The following is a 19,406-nucleotide window of genomic DNA, read 5'->3' on the forward strand; positions in this document are numbered from 1 at the left end:
TCTCCCTTGTGATGCAGGGGGAAGACCGGGCAGTCGTTCGGGTGGTATAAAAACCCGAGGTCCCGCGTACGGGTATGAGAATTACCCTTAGCATTTTTGGAATTCGAAATAAGAGTTCTGCTTTACGGGCTAAATTTCCCTCACCGCATGTCCGTTCAGTCGTTTGGGTGGTATAAAAACCCGAGGTCCCGCGTACGGGTATGGGAATTACCCTTAGCATTTTTGGAATTCGAAAAAAGAGTTCTGCTTTACGGACTATATTTCCCTCACCGCATGTCCGTCTTCCTTGGTCCGTTTGGTCAAGAAAAGAAGGATGTTATACTTTAACTGCAAAACAAAATAGCACAGAGCAAACGATACGGATACACTTCAGAGACATCACAATCAGATACAAATTCCCGGAGAATGACACTGGGATTTAAAAGCTAGAATATAATCTACGAAAACGTGTGGTGAAAGAACACTGGTTCTTGATGAACCCATCATGCAGACCATCGAAAGAAAATTTTGTTGTCATAAAACAAATTATATCAATGATAACAGTTCCAAGGTATTTAATAAGATCCACAGGGAAAAACAAGGAATTATTCCGATTAGAAACGTCTCATTTCTGACATGTAGGGGTATTATGTGTTATTGTTTTCGTCCGCTGAAACCTACGCAGTGTATCATTTGTAAAACTGGTACAGTTGGGAGTTTTACATACCCAATATTATTGTGGGCTGTATGTACGTTCACTTAATAAACTACTTTCGGTTCATCGTGACACCCAGTTTACAGTTCAGTACTTTGCGTTCATTTAGAAACCAGCGAATATGGAACGCTCAACTGGAATCTGAGTCAGTAAAACGACAAGGCCAATGACTAATATTGGTGTGAAATGACCAGTGCCCAATGTTAGTTTGATATCTATCCGTGTTCAAAGTATTGGCCTTGTTAGGAATTATGGTTGTATAAAAATATTACATATTTGGGTATATTATGCTATCCATACAACAAACTTATTATAAAAGTAATTATATGTTAAATAAATTGGAATGCCAACTTCCTGTGATTGGTAACTATAGTGTAACCATAAAAAGGTTCAAATGAATCCTGAGCCAGCTGTGGCCTTGTTACTTTATTAGCTATATACATGTTGATTTTAATAGAGATACAGCTAACCAAAACAATTAATAAGCATTCTATATATATTAAATTGATATATGTATTGCTAATTCATATTGTGACATCTTGTATTGAACTGTATAAATAAAATGCTGTTATTGAGTTAATCAACGTAGAGAGACGACAGTTATTGATGTATAACATGGTCATTATATCAGCATCTTACATGTTAATGATCATTATTAGCATACATTGTCACATTTATAGGAATATTAATAAATTAATGGGCAACGTGACCTTGGAAACGGTTCTTTAAGTGGTGTGTGACCGATTGCACAGAGAGTTTTCCCAGCGCGTCCATTAATGCTACATAATGCCCCCCTCCCCCACACACACACTTGTCAGTGATGGGACGACACGAACCCTTGACAGTTGGAATTTGATATAAAGAGTAGGTCATAGCACTGTGCAGCTGTCCGGGGAAAATGGCCCTCATGCCTGTCATTATAAGCCAAGTCGGTGCAGAAAAGTAGGACGTTATACCCCTATTTCATTTTAATTTCATGATGCATAACGTTCTGAGCTACATTACGTCTATTAATGGAGAGTGTGATTAACTCCAGATATAATGCATTTCTGGATCGGTTTTAAGAGGAAAATTAAAGAAATGCCATATTTTCGATAATATATTAATTTTAAACAGAATTTGTGTCTATAAAACAATTTTATGTAGCATAAATGGACACCATTTTGAGGTTGGGCTGCGAAACTATCTCTCTGCACAAAGAATGATATTAAGTTTAATTAAGTTTTTAAAAAAATTGTTGCCGGGCAAGGAACCATACAGACCATAGCTACTGCGTTCGCGAAATTAGGAAAATCGTACATACAATGTACTAAACAACTTTTTCACCTTGGCTCAGTGAATAAGACTCTGGCTCGCCCCCGGTGTTTGCCGAGGACGTTCCTCGGAATTTTCCGGTGTGGTTTCCCCTTGTTAGTGGTGCAGGACGGGACTAAAACCTAGGTCCCGTGTACCCAAACAACTCTTGATAGTTGGAATTAGAAATAAAAGTAGGCCATAGTGTCATTGTCTGGGGTAAATTTCACCCATAGTGCACTGTATGTCGTATGTCCATATTACATTTATTCACCTTTTAAAAGGATAATTGTGGTCTCCAGAGAAAGTGTGGACGGAGATGGTGGCAACAATGCCAACAGCATTAAGCGCATGATAACATATTGATAGCTCTAGATGTTTGGTTTATAGGACATCGTTGAAAATTTTAGTCTCTTTATCCTTGATAGCACCAATGAGATGTTTCTGACTGGCAAAGGGTCATAACTCTAAGTGTAATTAATTATTGATTACTTAAAGCATCCACAAGCCATTTGCGACAATATACGACCAGATTTCGAAGTCGCAGTATAAATATGCAATTTGCGGATGACTGTCACACATTTTGTAAATGAGAAACATTTGAAGGACATCTCTGATGTTGGCATCCGGAGTACGTGACAAGCCCCGGTGAATAAAATACGGTAAAAGCCATTAAATATTTATTTCTGTTTTATCACAGATACGAGATATCACGTTTCCCCAAAAGGCTATTTTTAATCCAAATGTTTCCGATTTGTTCACAGTAACAGGCAAGAACACTAAAACAGTAAAACTGATATCTGCTACACAAACTTCAAATATTAAGATAGGGAGATATACCTTCCAACAACAAAATTAGTAATACATAAAACAGTGCTAAAACTCCATGACAAAAAGGACTATTTATACCATATCACAAATTATCATAGATTTGACAACTTTAAGCTATGGCCTACTTGGAGCAAAGCGTTCTACACATTCGTCCGTTAAATTTCTTGAGCAGAAGTACTTTGGACAAGGAACAGTCTTGAAATAGTGGTGTCAATGGGTGTGCAATTGCCCGAGGAACAAGGTATTACTTATTTCAATAGACTCGAAAACTTTAAACCATGGCCTTCTTGGAGCAAAGCATTCGGAATAAGCGTCCGTTGAACATCTTGGGAGAAGTACTGTGGACAAGGAACCGAGTGTCACGTCGTCACAGCCATCTTGGAATTGTGGCGTCAATCGATGGACAATTATTGTCCAAGGAACAAGCACGCCAAGTTTCACGTCAACCGTATTTGAATTGGCGGAGCCTTGGGCTTTTTCGAAGAGCGCCGTCCCTAAGAAGAATAACAACATGAGTAGCGCTTGGGGGTCCAATCCTTTCCTGCTCCATAAAAAACACTATGGGCTGTAACATATAGGTCGAATTTCAGATTCGAAAACTACATACATGTATATTTTAAAAACAAAACACATGACGAAGATCTCTAAAGGGATAACACACTTTTAATTGCATTTAAATGTGACACCTGTGTTATGTGTAGTTAAAAAGCCACTTAAATTATTACAAAACAAAATTTATCTTTAATCTGGTGTTCTGATTGTGAATTGATTTAATGGGTGTTGTTTTAAAGATGGCAAATTGGAAAATATCAAGATTTATGCAAGACATTTCTTGTAGTTAACGGACTGATTTGTTTGAGATGGAAATAATGTGAAGTTCTCAGTTGGGTAGATTTAGTAAATTGTTATATATGGATCTATCACGTTACGTTATTTCGATGTTATTCATCAAGACGACCATTCTAGACTTAACAATGATGCTGGGGTTTGAATCAAAACCGGCTCAGGTGTTCACTATTCTTATGGTAACTAAGGCCGACAGAAATTGCAGAGTAAATCACGGAAAACTAAATACATGTACAAATTAAAGGTTTGTCTAGTTCTGTTTATTGGTATATGCTGACCTTGGTTTAAAGATTTTGGTAACAAGCCAATCAATGATAGATTACTTTACTTTAAATAAAGCAGAGCCTTGGGTTTCGACAAATAGGTAGGTCTAATTTTAAATTGGATGTAATATTATTGAAAATATATTACATTAATTTTATTAATGAAAATCACAAATCATATTGTTTGGGTTTTTTTTTAGTATAAATGAAAGAGTGCCAAGTTTTTCGTATTTATAGGTTCATTAAAAATTACTTCTAATTTCTTCTTTCTGTAGTTCAGATACAGTCGAACTGTAGGTCAAACCAGAATGTTCCATCACCAAATGAAATAACACACCACATCAACCAATTAATTCATTTATTTTGACCTAAATTAATCAGGTGTAGCACTTTTTAGCGACATAAAAATCGTTTCGGAAATTCAGGATAAATCACAGCCTTGTCTTTGGTGGCTTAATTTGTACCATCATTCGTCTGATCCTTTGACTCTGTTTTATTTTTGTTTTTTTATGATGTAACCTGAACGTAGTAATTGGATTACCCACTTTATTTATTTTAGACCTGTAGAAGCGAACATTAACTACCGTTTTTCAACTCAAATCAAATTTCAACGAAGTTATGTATCATTAAACCCAGACTGTGCTCAATTCCAACTTGCGAAGCCAAATATCACAATTTACTGAACGTGAGGAAAAGAACCACTCACTTTTTTTATAGAAAAATGTAATATCTTAAAAGAGTACAAATGTATTTATATATGGCCACATATCTTTTGTTGGTATAATGTTCAAAATAGGTTTTCGCAGTTCAATACTTCCGATCTCAGATCAATTAACGTTTTCAGCTAAGGGGAATGGACTATTTCACCCTTTTTATGTCGACAATAAACGCCAACAGAGCCGTGAAGTAAATGGGCATAATCAGCTGTAGTTAATAAAAGTTTTACAGTAGTCATAAAGTTAACTAACCGTACTTATCACGTACATCGTCTAGATAGAGGATTGTAGATTTGGAAGAAAATCTTATTTGAATCACTTGTTTTAAAGGAGCTAAATCGCTGATATTTGGGACCTAGAAATTGACCCAAACGGGTCACAACGCATATAATAATGTAATCTGATTGTATATAAACTGATTTACATTCAATTGTTTCCGTTTTGACTCTAATTTCAAATCAGTTACGTAGAGCGAAATACGGCTTGAGTCTCAACCGAATGGCAATTTCTAGCGTCTGGTTATTCCAGTCTATTTGACATGAGATGTGGCATATGTCTAGCCTCGTTCTTTCTGGTCACTTGTTACAAATGATGCTGAAACGCACTATGGTACTGTTTATTTTGTCTAAAATATTGGATATCAGAAGTCTACCTTTTCCCGGTAAGATCACAACATCAATGTTGATTTGAATTGACAAATAATTCGCGTTTTCAACGTGTAAGACTTTGGATGATATTGAGTTAGAGACTTAGCTACTTTAACTATCACCCAGTGGAGAATGGTGTCGTATATGAGTCACGGTTTGCACTTAATACCGACATATGTAATTTGTATGGAAGAGATCGCTGCCAATATTAAATGCTCTGCTAAAATGTCTTTTCTATTGATTACGTGGAAAAAGTACAATGTACAAAGTCTTAATACCGGTAATGATAAAGTCAAATAACCCCAAAGACGAAAGTTAAATATAAAACGTCAAATGCAATGTGTCAAATGTTTTATTGAAAAATACGTGTCTACTTTTGACATTCCCTCATCACATTTTACATTTGCGTTTTGCCGCATCTCATTTGTCCTTCACGCTTTCTACATAACATCTTACGCAGAGCACCAAGTTTGATATGCAAATATAGGATATCACGTGACTTAAGATACACGGAAACGAGGCCGAGGTCAACCTGGCACACTATAAGCCAGCACACTATAAGATATTTACATTGTCTGCGATATCAACTCGGTGGAAGCGAACGTTAAATAAAGCTATTTCACACACAAGATCTTTACCTCACGGTATTGAGGCAATCAACATGGCTGGCAACTTATAAGAAATTCACGGGACGACCGTGCCTGCAATAAAATCATGTGATTGGTATGGTTAATCCATGCCTTTGACAAATAACATAAATTGACAGTATAGTACAGCGACACATTTCTTTCGACAAAACAATGAAGACTTTTCTTTCCCTAAAGTACGTTATTATGAATATGCCAGGAAATAACTGATAGATTCAAAGAGCCATAGAAACATACTTTCAAGTGATGTATAACACGATAACTGGAATTTCGTATTAAGACCCGTATTTTTGACATTTTAAACTCTCGCCATCGCTCCATACCCTCTCTCTAAATTTTAGTACAGGCTAATTAACTTTAATACATTATTTTAAAAAAAAGTATAATCATTGTGCCCAACAAATAATGAATATACATGTAGGCTACTTAAAGAGAGGAAAGAGTATACATGAACGTGCTATTACTGATACGTAACATGATATCGTGAATATCGTATTATGACCCGTATTTTGACATTGCATACCCTCCCCTATTCGTAATCATGGTAATATACCATCCAAATTTGATCGTTTTTTCAAGGTAAGTAAATTTCTTATAGTGTGCCAGGTTGATTTCCCCTTATCGTGTGCTGACTTATAGTGTGCCAGGTTGATCTCGGCCTCGTTTCCGTATATGTTAATAAGTCACGTGATATTCCACATTTGCATAGTTAGTGCTCAGCATAAGATGCTATGTGGAAAATGTAAAGATCAAATGAAATGCGGCAGAACGCAAATGTAAAATGTAATGAGGGAAATATAAAATGTAAAAACTTGCCATTTGACACATTACATTTGACGTTTTACATTTAACTTTGGCCTTAGAGGTATTTTGACTTCATCATTCCCGGTTTTAGGACATTGTACTTTTTAAATATAATCAATGGAAAAGACATTTTAGCAGAGCATTTACTATTGTACGTTGTACTTTTTAAATATAATCAATGGAAAAGACATTTTAGCAGAGCATTTACTATTAACAGCAATACCCATCCATAAATCTGAACGACTAACAACGGACACAACTGACAGTACACGAACGCAACACAGAAATACACGATTGAACAAAAGTAACCCACATCTGGCAACCTCTTTCTTAAAAGATGAAATGTCTTCATTACCCAATGCGGTGCAGAAAAGTAGGACGTTAAACCTCATTTTATTTCTTAACGATGAACCCAGTGTTCCGCGTATAATACGCAGCTCTACATCGTAAAAATGACAAATTATTGTCAGGATGCCTACAATTTGTACCAAGATTATTGAAGGTCGAAAGCACCCAAACTAAGACGGTATAGACTTAGGGTAAGATGTTTGAAAACCAGAATATTTAGTGTATGTATTATAAAGGATATTTATATTTACAAAGCACACAATCAAACCTAAACGAATGTTTGAATAGAGTGAAGGTCAAGTTTGATGTTTCCATAATTGAAAAAATTTACTAATTGTATCCCTATGAACTTAATTATAGGTTTTAAAAACCAACTCTTGTGTTTTAAATCATCCCCGGTAAAATAAAATTCGTTCTTCAATTAAAATATCCCAACCCATAAAACCGTTCTCTCTCATCATTTCGATCGCTTGAGTTTCTGCAACGAAAAACTTCAATTGAAGATTATTACATTGGTGATATCACATTGGAAATTACTTGGCAAAATTTGAACGAACGAACACATCTCAATCTTTAAAAACTTAGACTTAAATTTTTCGTCCAGCTCAGACAGAATGTACTGGACTATTCTAAATTTGAGTTTTGTGGGTTATCAAGATGACGTACTAACCCACAGAATTAAAAAAAACGTCCGCGTAGTCTTCCTTAACGAATATTTATTGGTATATAACACGTAATATTGTGGAAAATCGCCCCAGTCAGCACTAAGAGGGGGTTAATTCTTTATCTGACGGTGCTATCTATGGTATGCTCAATACTCCCACTTATTGTTATTGCTAGCCATCTATCTTTTTACAGAACAGCTTTAGTACAAGAAGAATTGGTTCTTTCTAAAAGTACGGAATATGTGATCGCTATGAATATTCTCTGTGGTTCCATTTAATGGTGATTACTCACATGTCATTTTTATGGACAAAGATGTTGTTGACCCCCTTAAAATAATATTGATAAGGGTACTAAAGCGGACATAGTCAAAAGCTGATATTGTGCGTTTCATTCTACAGACCGATGCTAGAAGGAAATCGATTGTTCCGTTTGGGAAATTTGGTTCTTTTTTGGAGGTTTTTATTTGCATTGTCCAGCACATATAAGAGAGAAAATTTGCCTAAATGATATATTAAAATTTGATGTTCCATAAAATCCAATTCATTTACATGAGAGCACTAGACATAAAACAAGTATATTGGTGGGAAAAGATACCGTGGTGATTCTTATCACTGCTTTTTAAATGGTTGGAATGGGGTCGAACATATCTAGATCAGTCTATTCACCACAATCCAATTTCAACTTTATGACTATAATAAATACATGAAGCTCTGTTATCACCTGAAAGCATTAAAAAAAACTAACCTACCGTTTTAGGCTGCAATGTGCCATGTTGACATTTGTTATTATCAATAAATCAATTTGTTAATTAATTAAACTGCTTTTCTAGTTCTTGATAGGATATGAGTTTAATTGATAACTGTGATATATTACAAGAAAACACCATTAGAACTTTGTTCTATATCCGCTTCTACATAATAACATGCATTTTGGTTGTCTTTTTTTAAGTCTACATTAAGAGATTTCGCCTTGTCTTAAATTGACTGAATAAATCTGGCGAGTGTTCAAATCCATCTAAATCTCGACCACCATCCGATGTTCTAGAGGATGGATTATTGGCTTGTCGTGTGCATAAATGTTTAATTAATACCGTATATAACATTTGAGGCCAAAAGAAAGGATTGCAATAGGCAGACATAGCTCTTACATCATGCACCTTTAAAGGCATATGTTAATGTTTTATTTATCTTGCAGATATTTAGAGATGCTCCCTTGGGTTTCTTTATGTAAACGGGGTGGTGATGCTTCCAGATTATTGCTACTGGCGAACTCCAAATGCATCTAATATAGCGGATTGCGCAAACAACTTTTACATGCTACCTTATGTAATGAACAATAGGTGTTTTATTGTAGTTTTGAGTTGTTCAGAGCAGCTATGGAATTGGATTTTTCCAATGACTGAGCACAATACCGTAATTTTTTAAATGATATTTTTCAAATAGATATTACTTAATCTTTTAAAAATAGTGGAAAGGTGATTGACATTTTGAAAAATAAAGAAATGTATCAATATGCATGTAGGACCTCAAACCCCATTGCATTTCATTTCGATTCCACATATCAGTTATCCGATACGGGTAAGTTCACAGAGCTTACAATTTTGTACTTCTGTTTCAAGATCTTTCTAGATATAAGGAACTGAATATCCATCTCAGGCATCTAATTGTTTGAGGACTTTTGATTAGCTTTATACCGGTGTTTAGTCTAGATGACATCTGTATTCAAAAATAAGATAGTAATAACTGCATATTTACTAAGGAAAGCAATCTGAGGCAAAGGGCAATAGTATATATTTATTCTTATACTATGTAAATATAAATATTAGAAAAAAATATTAGCATGAAAATTCTAATTACATTTTTTGTTTCCACTTACATATTTTTTCAAAATTTAACTTATTCATTTTAAAAATTAAATGATAGAATTGTGTTGGTGGATGGGCCTCTTTTTGTCTCCTGGCAACCAATATTTTCAGACCCAGTCCGCCACTGTATAGTTGTAGTAAAATATTCTGGTCGTGGGACAGATTAAGAAGCCATTGTAAATAGTAAAATGCAATATAACTGCTAAAGAAACCATATAACAAAGCATAAATACAGCAAAGACAGTCCAAGACTGAAAGGTTAAATCAATAGGTTAGCCACTTGAACCTAGCAAAAGACAGTGGTAAGAGGTATCTGCAGGTCCCTCGGTAAACATTTTGCTAACACATATAATGCAAGGGTGAAAGGTATACTATATCTGAGTAAATAAAACCCATTATATTCTGGATTCACTACTACTCAAATCAGTGCTTAAATTGATAAAAAATCACACGCCATTTAATAGTTCAGTTTGTGGCGCCATCTTATGGTCAGCGTTGTTATTTCTACGAGATGATCTTATATTAACTAACTGAACTTTCATCATAACCTGTGAAACATTCCATACTACAGGAAAACCAATCAAGACAAGTTTTAATAACATAATCACCATAATAGATTTCTAGTTTCCATACCAACTTATCGTACACTGCTTACAAATTAGGGCAAAATTTTTATCGAATAAGCAGCAAGATCATATGAATAAGAAGTATATGCATCGGATTTTTAATATTTAACTACAATATCATATTTAATTTAAGTTTTGGAGAAGTGTGACGTCATGGGCATAAGATCGAGGGGAATATGTATATTATGTCCTAACAAAACTATCGGGGCGGTAAAAGCAATAATTTAGTCGGTCTTTCCTTAATTTAACTATATAATTGAGTTTCTGCCAACTTCTCTCCAGGTTCATATTTACGTGCACTATGCTACTATAAGTGGTGGAGTTACTTGTTGGCATCTAGGACTCACTATGATATTCAAATAGTTCCTTTCACAGTGAAAATTCAAAACTAGTACTTGTTGGATTGCTTCCAATATCGAAACCTGAAATTTGTGTATGTGCTGTGACGGTCGCTCATTTTAATTTGTGGTTCTTTTTTTTTTGCTGTCTCTGGATACTGTTACGTAAACACTCATATGAAGGAGCAAACCCGCTAAGCTATCCCAATATATGAATTTTAAATTCATAAAATGGGCCCCTTGGTATGAATCAAAATAGATAAATCGAATATTATTTCATTGGTTTTAATCTTCCTGGTGGGAGTAATAATCCCCATTACTGTGCAAAGAACCAATGTTCAACATAATTGAAATGCGTGGGAATAAATTACAAGTTATTTTAAATAATAAATGAAAAGGAATTACAAGTTATTCTAAAAAAAAATATGAAAATAAACATCATGGACATGAATAATTTGGGAACTTTCATTTTTTAGTTTTGAATTTGCACTCAAATCCATTTATCGTCATGAATATATGAATATAACTTTTTTTTTTAAATGCAACAAAAAATTGATGAAAATAATAAAACGTGGACAAGTTAATATGTATATAGACGGTAATTTAATATTAATACATAACATTGCGTGTATTTAGTGTCGATCATCCCTGTCAACATTGTCTACTCTTCGACTTCAAGCAATATGTAGTCTGGAAAAAATAGCGCCAAATTGGTATACAGTGTCAAAGGTCATGTGGAAATTCTCGCCCAATTGGTTGAAAGGAAATGACCTTGTCAACTAAGTGGACTGAGAGTTGGTTTTTTTTCGTGAACGGTAGTTCACCATATTGGTTGTAATGAGCGAGACAAGAGGGTACAACGTTGACTTTAAAATCAATCTAAATGAAATCGAGTTTAACGTCCCCCGTTTATGCTCCATCCGAGCTAATGAAGAGGGGCTGACTTTAAAACCGTATAATGTTTTGTGTTTGGATAATCGCATCTTAGAGGGAATTCCCCTTGACACCATATAAATATCCAAAAACTGAGGGCTACTAAAGCAAAAGACAGTTCGGATAATATCATTACCTTTGTCGCTACGCATAACCCCCAACTTCTTTAAAACAATGTACGAGACCAGGGCAATCCTGGCATCAAACGACAACCTCAGAATAAAATTTAATAATGTTCAATTCATTAAATCACAAAGACAGCCACCTAATCTCAAACGCCTCCTAACCAAAGCAAAATTCAATTCATCTATCACAAGGAATAGCTTTTATGTATCTAAATGCCCGGATCTTCGATGTAAATGTTACGACCATATTACGCCAAATATCAACGACACAAAATATCTCATATATGTCTTGACTTACAATGGGTGTCTAAATTTTTACATGGGGGGACGTCCACGCATCTACGGGATAGAGTATCAACCATCGACAGGATTATAATATTGAAAATGGGCCCTTAATTGTAAATAGACATATCTTTAAATGTGCACAACACCAACACGTAAAATTCCAAATTTTCCCCATTTTATAAAATGAAAGTCGATGACACCACGAAAAGGAAATTAATGGAAAACCATTTTATCAAAAAAATACGTTGCTTGAGTTAATAGTCAATTAGCTTCATTAATTTTCTTTTTAATCTATCCCATGATTATCTTCCACTCATTTGTTCATAAATTGAACCCATATACTAGAGATTAACACACGTGTGTACATGTTTTCTATTAGTTAACGATATACTATGTAACCATAGACAATGGTAACTATAGCCAATTAAAACCACAGTGTTACTATGTAAATATGTATAAATATACTATACTGTCCATCTTTATACAATGACATTATTTATGAATAGTCCCAAGACGGACGAAAAGTACTTTAAAATGTTAAAATGTTATTAAACCAGTGTTGAAATCAGTTTGTGTCGGCATCCCCTTGTGTTATCTTTTCATCATTTACCGTGAAACAAAGTAGTGCAGCTTTGCGGTTGTGTTTTTAATTTTGGATATATATAGACGTTAGTGCAGCTTTGCGGTTGTGCTTATAATTTTGGATATATATAGACGTCAATGGTCCACCGTGAAACTGTTACTGGAGACAGCCATGGCTGTTTACTGCGGATCACGTCACCGATGTGTACAACGTCATATTTTATTCAAAAAACTGATCTAGATCGGGGAAAACGTTTATACACACCACACATACTAGGACCCTTCATAATGAGTCACTATGTACATGCAGATTTCCCTGTCTTAGGGGTGTGTCACCACATTAACATATATCTTTGATATACCCTAACATGAGCTATTTTAATCTGAAAAATTAAACTATAAAACAAATATGAATGAAACAATACGTATTTTGTGACATCAAGCTATCCTGTTTGTCCATTATTCATGTTCACAACCATTCTCGTAAAACCCACAGCAAGATGATCGCCATTCCTATGAATGTATCTCTGATATCAGCTACCTACAGTTCCCTACTGAATTATATTTGGATATCATTTTTTCACGGATCCCCTTTTCCTCAAAGACGACCGACAGATCATCCAAAATTTATTAAAAGGACAAAAGATTGAGAAACACTTCTCTAGTCATTAAATGAGACTCAGCTTATTGTGGCACTTCACTGATAATGATCATAATTCAAAATATGTGATTAACATAGGTTAATGTTAATTCAACACCTCGATTTGAATTTACAATTACAGCTAGGAATTTTGTGCGGTCTGATTATTAAATTAAAAGAATCAGACATGTTAAGATATATTACTCATCCAATATGTATATTATAGGACTGGACTGGTCCAACATCTGGATTTAAATTGATAATTAAAGCAAGGAAGTCTTATTAAACTACAAGGATCACGCTCAAAAAAATTAGAGATTTTTTATTAATGATATGCTAAAGGATCCGTCATGTGAGAATATCGACGAGCGATATCTTAATGAGGCGTTGTCAATTAGGAAATTGAAAGAGGTCAACTTTATATAACGTCATATTCATAGATTTTTCTACTTATCGAACCCAGCTTATATCCTTAAGCTTTCGGAATCACCGGATAGGACATACATTTTACTATTGCATACAAACAGAAAAAGTGAGTGTTTGAGACGAGAAAGCAATGTTGAATTTGGGAACAAGTCCTTTAAAGTGTCGTCTTTATATCCATCTTTAAGTGTTTTTTCGATATTTTATCATCTTTCCGACACAAATTTAAATCCAAACCTCTAGTGGATATTTTTTGCTTTTAGGCTAAGACAGTCTAAGGCACATTTCATGTGGGCCGTGGCAAACTCGTTTCCATTTGGTTCCCTGCTTTCATATGGAATCTATTTCATAATAGCCGAGAATTTATTGATCACCTTTTCCCATTGGCATAAATCTTTGATTTGTTGTCATATCTCTTATTTGTTTGTATATTTTACTTATGGTTATTAGGTCTACTTAGATCTTTTTGGTACCGTAGTATATTATTATTAGGTCCATTCAGGACTGTATTATATATTAATAATAATTACTATTTTTTGTCAAAAAATATCACAGCTAAGTCTGTTAATTTTGTATAGAACTACGGTACGAAGTCAAGCCCGGCTCCAAGCCAGAGCTCATTAAAGTTACATGTCTATGATTTATGCGATCCTATCAACGGTCATATGTTAGTCGACACTACAGCCAAATTCAATCAAGTCGATCAAAATTAAAAGGTTACTGCCTTTTTAAAAAAAACTGCCCTGCTTGATACTGACATGCCATTAAACACCATTTCATTTCGTTTTTTAAAACTAGTCTAGATGTACTCACTTAAATGTGTTGATCGCAATAAAAGTAAGATTTAGAATAAACTGTCTGAATACACTATGCCATAAATGATCAAGTCAGATATGATTAATAACTTGATTTATAATGCAAATGATTGATTTTGAAACAAAACGATCAATTATACTCATATGATGTATTCAACGCTTAAAGAGAACCCTTTTGGAGTTTAGTAAAAGCAAATAATCTCAATTTGACGTGATACAGTTACATGGGACAATATGAAATGAGACTGCTTGCTCAATTTGAGACAGATATACCCAATCGTGGCGCAGAGATATCAGTTTTAACTTTCCATCTACGAATCGCGCAACTGTTTTAGTAATATTCTTAGTTGGCCAATACTTTTAATTTTGATAATTTGATTAGTCCAAGATATTATTCAAAACTAATTACATGATATGCAATGAAAATAATTTTGTAAAGAAACAGGAAAGCAACAAAATGATACATTAATATTCCAAAATTCTGATTAGCAGGAACTATTTTTGATATAACGTTAATTAAATCAATTATTTATCCTGTATGTTAGACTCTACGATCATTTGCATGAATGTACTCGGTGGATCAAAATAAACCACATAAAATATCCTCATTCATCTCCACCACTTGTCTTATTTGCCGATGAAGATTCATTTAATTTCAGAGATAATGATTAACTCGTTAGAACTTTCAAGTATCCCCTTGAAATATTAAAGCTTTGCACTTATAAATATTTTGACATAAAAATAAGAGTATAATATTCGGTTTTACGAAACACTTTTAACGATCTTTTAGTAAATATTTATAAATCAATGGGATTTTAAATGTAGATACATATGAATATATTTTAACTGTACCTACCTATGGACTCAAATATTTTTGACCCAGCCCCACGGAATTCCCTTCTTTTAAGAATAAAGAACTAAAGACCCTGGAATCTTTCAAGTCACAAATAACGATATCTATTTGCTTCATCATATTAACTTCTTTCAGTATATGTAGAGAGGTGACAATTGTGTCATGAGCGTACACGAATGGAATGTGCGCATTATAAATACACACTATTATTATTATTAATTTAAAAAACAATAATAGTATACCTATCTTGTAGATGTGTTTGTTACTGTTCGAAGTCTAAATTCAATTATTCCTGTATTATTTTTGGAGAATCTATGAAAATGGACGGACGACGGATATCAATCGGATTCTTTATTGTATTTATAAAAAATATATTTTGCAGTAGGTGGTTGTATGTCCATGTAAGTATATTCATGTTAGGTCGTGTTAACTGTAAAAAAACAACATTCGAAGTCTGTTCTTTATATACTCACTGGGCCGTTGCTATAATACCACTGGACCTACTAAGTTACGATTTTAGATAATGGATACTTGCTTGCCTTGGTACAAAATAGTGTGCACCGGACCTTTATATAGATTTAATAAATCGAACCTACCTTTTTCTTGTTACGGCTTCTGATGTCTTCCGTGTTTATATTATTCCCGGGTGCACGGGCTCCCCAAATATGGCTGGCGATCCGGAAATAGCAGAAACTGATGACGATAAGTGGTAATATGTATTGGATAAAAACCAGGAATAAGTTGTAAAATGAAGGAAATAAGTCCCAAAAGTCAGGCCAGGTGGGTTGGCATTGCAAGGTATTCCCCATGTGCTTAACTCGGTAGAAGAGAACATACGGCAAAGCAGTGGTAATTGCCACCCACCAAATAACAGTTATAATAATGGCCGCAGATTTTTTAGAACATCCTGCTTTAAACGGGTGCAGTACTGCAATATAGCGATCACACGCTATGACACTTAATGTGAATATACTAACGTTAACGGAGATGACTTGAACAAACGGAGCTAGAGAGCACATAAAATGGGCTAAAACCCAACGTTGCAGCAACGCAGCTTGGAACTGAAATGGCACCGAAAACATTCCAATAACAACATCCGCAACAGCTAAATTAGCGATAAATATATTGGTAACTGTTTGCATTTTACGGTTTTTAACGATAACCAGTATAACAATGCCATTACCAATCACAGCAAGTAAAGATATAATGCCGTAAACAAGAGCCAGTAGAAAGATGATGCCCGGGGGTACCTCGTAAGGCTCCTCAGAAAAAGTGTAGTTGTCAGTAGAGGAAAGCAGAGTTGATGCATTATACTTTAAGGTACCGTTTTCCTCGTCAGGGGACTCCATTATGGCGCTAAACTCTGCTAAACTCATCTTGAATAGTCTTTAAAATATTTGAAAATATAATAGAAAAGTTATTTCATTCTCTGTTTTAAATAGTCTTCGGAAAGCTAGATTTTTTTCAACGAGGAAATAAAATGCAATATGTTAAAACTCCCGCACTTCAGACACGATTTTTAACGTATGAAATACAAAGCGATATGTAACACAAAATGTACTCTTTGGAAAACTCTCGAAAAGTTTCGTTAACAAAAACACTTTTAAAGTTATTCCAATATGCACGTTTGCGATAAAACGGTAGCTGAAAAAATCCACATTCGTCTTTATCCCGATAGCTGCAAATGAAGAGATTGGTGTCTGTTATGTTTATGTTTTTTTCCAACCTCTCTTCGCAAGAAATACTCACGGTACTGCTGGGATATTAGGCTTCACTACAATTCTATAGGGCTGTGTATCAAAACAGATGAGGCGTGAGTAAGAATATCATACAAACTTCGCAGACAGGTGTTGGCTTGGACGACTTATAATTAATCCCTTCGTTACTTCTTATCAAGTCCTGTTCTTCAGATTATCAGTTTCATCCCAATTCTTATCAGCCTCGTCTAAGCCGATCAATACAGTCACTAACTAATACAGTTTGATTATTTTCTGGTACCCTTCGTCTACTGTAGCATTTCTCCACTTCCGTATTTCCACGTATATAAATTTTTCGCTTTTTCTCTCAAATAATATTCCGAGTCTAATGCGTTCGATAACTACTGTTAAGTTTGACAGATATCAGAAACTCCTCCTTTTCGTATCATCTTTAATAGCAGCCTCTCAACTTTTTTCGTTTTCCGTAAAAATTGTTGACTTTTAAGGCTAAGGTGTGTCCTACTAATGGGACATCCAGTACTGTTTGATGTAAGTACGTAACTTAATTGGTCCTATCTCGTGATATGCTCCACGGAATTGGCTAAATTTACTTCTCTACAAGATGCAAAACCGCGGATCAATACTAAGTGAACTGAACTACTCCAGAATGATCCGAACTTTTAGTGACAATCCCTCGTCTATTCTAACTTATTTTAAATAAAAAAAAAATTCTTAATTAAAAATAAAAAATACAACATTGGTTAATCGTGTATTAAAGATTTACTCCAATTAACAATTCAAGGTCTGTTGGTGGATACGGTAAGCGCCAATCTGGTTTTTAAAAATCCCAGACCAATTTGTCATTTCCAACAAAATTTAGGATTCATCACAGACTTGATGACATTGATTTTAGTGGTAGCAAACTGTCAGGAACTTGTTAAATACACCGTCCCAAATCACTATATGTTTAAATAAACATTATTCAAGCTGAAAGCGCTTCGAGCTATTTGACATCAATATTGGTAAGACTCGGTTGTCGCTGTTTAACCTGACAATGTTTTCACAATCAGTGATTTGCCGTGTTTCCCTTACAGCGATCCTCGGTTATCGTTGGAGCGAATGGAGAAGCTTTATTTGATTCTGGCTGGCATGCACACAAGTCGATAACTCCACGATCACAGGTAGGCGTTGACAAGCCGGCCATACTCCATACCTCAATACTAAAAGGAAAGATATGTAAATACCATTAATTCGATTTGACAGAAATCTTGACATTAATATAATAATAAATCTTGTCAGAATAAGTGATAAGAGTAATTTAATTGTGTTTATTTATAGTTGACACATGATTAAATAGAAAATTAAAGTTGTTATTGATATTTTAGACTTTATATCTCCCGAGAGCCATGTGTGTGTGTGTGTGTGTGAGAGAGAGAGAGATGGGGTTTAACGTCCACTCGACACAAACTAGGTCATTTCGGGACTAACATATGGTTTAATTTTATTTGGGGTCTTTAGCAGTGGGAGGACACCGTACTCCTTGTCACGTACAACCGTGGATTCGAAACCACGCCAGTTGACTCAATGACAGGCTTTATGAAACAGCGCGCGGCTGCTAACCATACGGCCATCCACCCCACCCCACCCCCATCACCCTCGGGAGCCATGTGATATTTATATTACATATATTACATCGATCTTTTGCTCTATACCTGTCTGCATTAACCTGGCACACGGCTGACAGATATTTTAAAGACATCTTAATAATTTACTAAGTTTTCCTTTTTTCCGTATTTGACAACCGAGACACATTTTTTTAATATCTACTATCTATCTATTTTACGACCTTAACTATGTGTGTGGCCCTTTGTCAAACTGAAAACTGTGACAATTCAAACAACACTCAAAAGGTCGATACTCAGGGGGAGGATAACACTCAAAACTGAACGCTCTGATACTTATTCTATGGACAAGGGTGTTTGTGCATTAGGTGATAGTGGACAGCTGAAGGTCATGAATTCAATTTCGTAATGATTGAACAGCTCGGTGACATCCAAAGTTGTCTTAATATGTTCCTTGTCCCCAAAAACCTGGAGATAGACATCAAGATCATCAAATTTGAGTCAATAGTTACGGAGTGGAGGTGTTGGCGGCCATTTTTGACATAATAGGCCAACATTATTTTTAATGATCTTAATGAGTTCTTTGCCCCCCCCCCCAACCTAGGAATAGACCCCAAGAACATGAAATTTGGGTTAATAGTTACATAATTATGATCATTAAGACGTTTCGGTGGCCATCTTTGACACCATCTTGAAAAAAAAACCCACTTTTCTGGAGGTCCTACTTTGGTAAACTTTTAGTATGTTATAAACTACACTAAACCCTGCCAGAATCAGTTGAGAAACATTTTGTAGCAATTTTTTTAGGGTTATTGTATTTTGACCTGACTAATTAAGAGAGAAAAGAC

At 34.9% G+C, this 19,406-nt stretch overlaps 1 protein-coding gene across 1 annotated transcript in view; it reads right to left on the reverse strand.

Annotated features, from left to right (window-relative positions):
* Positions 1-16,396, reverse strand: part of LOC126809899 (tachykinin-like peptides receptor 99D) — a 156,689-nt gene extending 140,293 nt beyond the window's left edge. Inside the window, exon 1 of the mRNA XM_050534762.2 lies at positions 15,836-16,396. Within this exon, the coding sequence (XP_050390719.2) occupies positions 15,836-16,381 (546 nt within the window). The 5' untranslated portion in view covers positions 16,382-16,396. The remainder of the gene's footprint in view (positions 1-15,835) is intronic.
* Between the last annotated feature and the right edge of the window lie 3,010 nt (positions 16,397-19,406).

This window comes from Patella vulgata, chromosome 1 (genome assembly GCF_932274485.2).
Source record: "Patella vulgata chromosome 1, xgPatVulg1.2, whole genome shotgun sequence".
Lineage (NCBI taxonomy): Eukaryota > Metazoa > Mollusca > Gastropoda > Patellidae > Patella > Patella vulgata.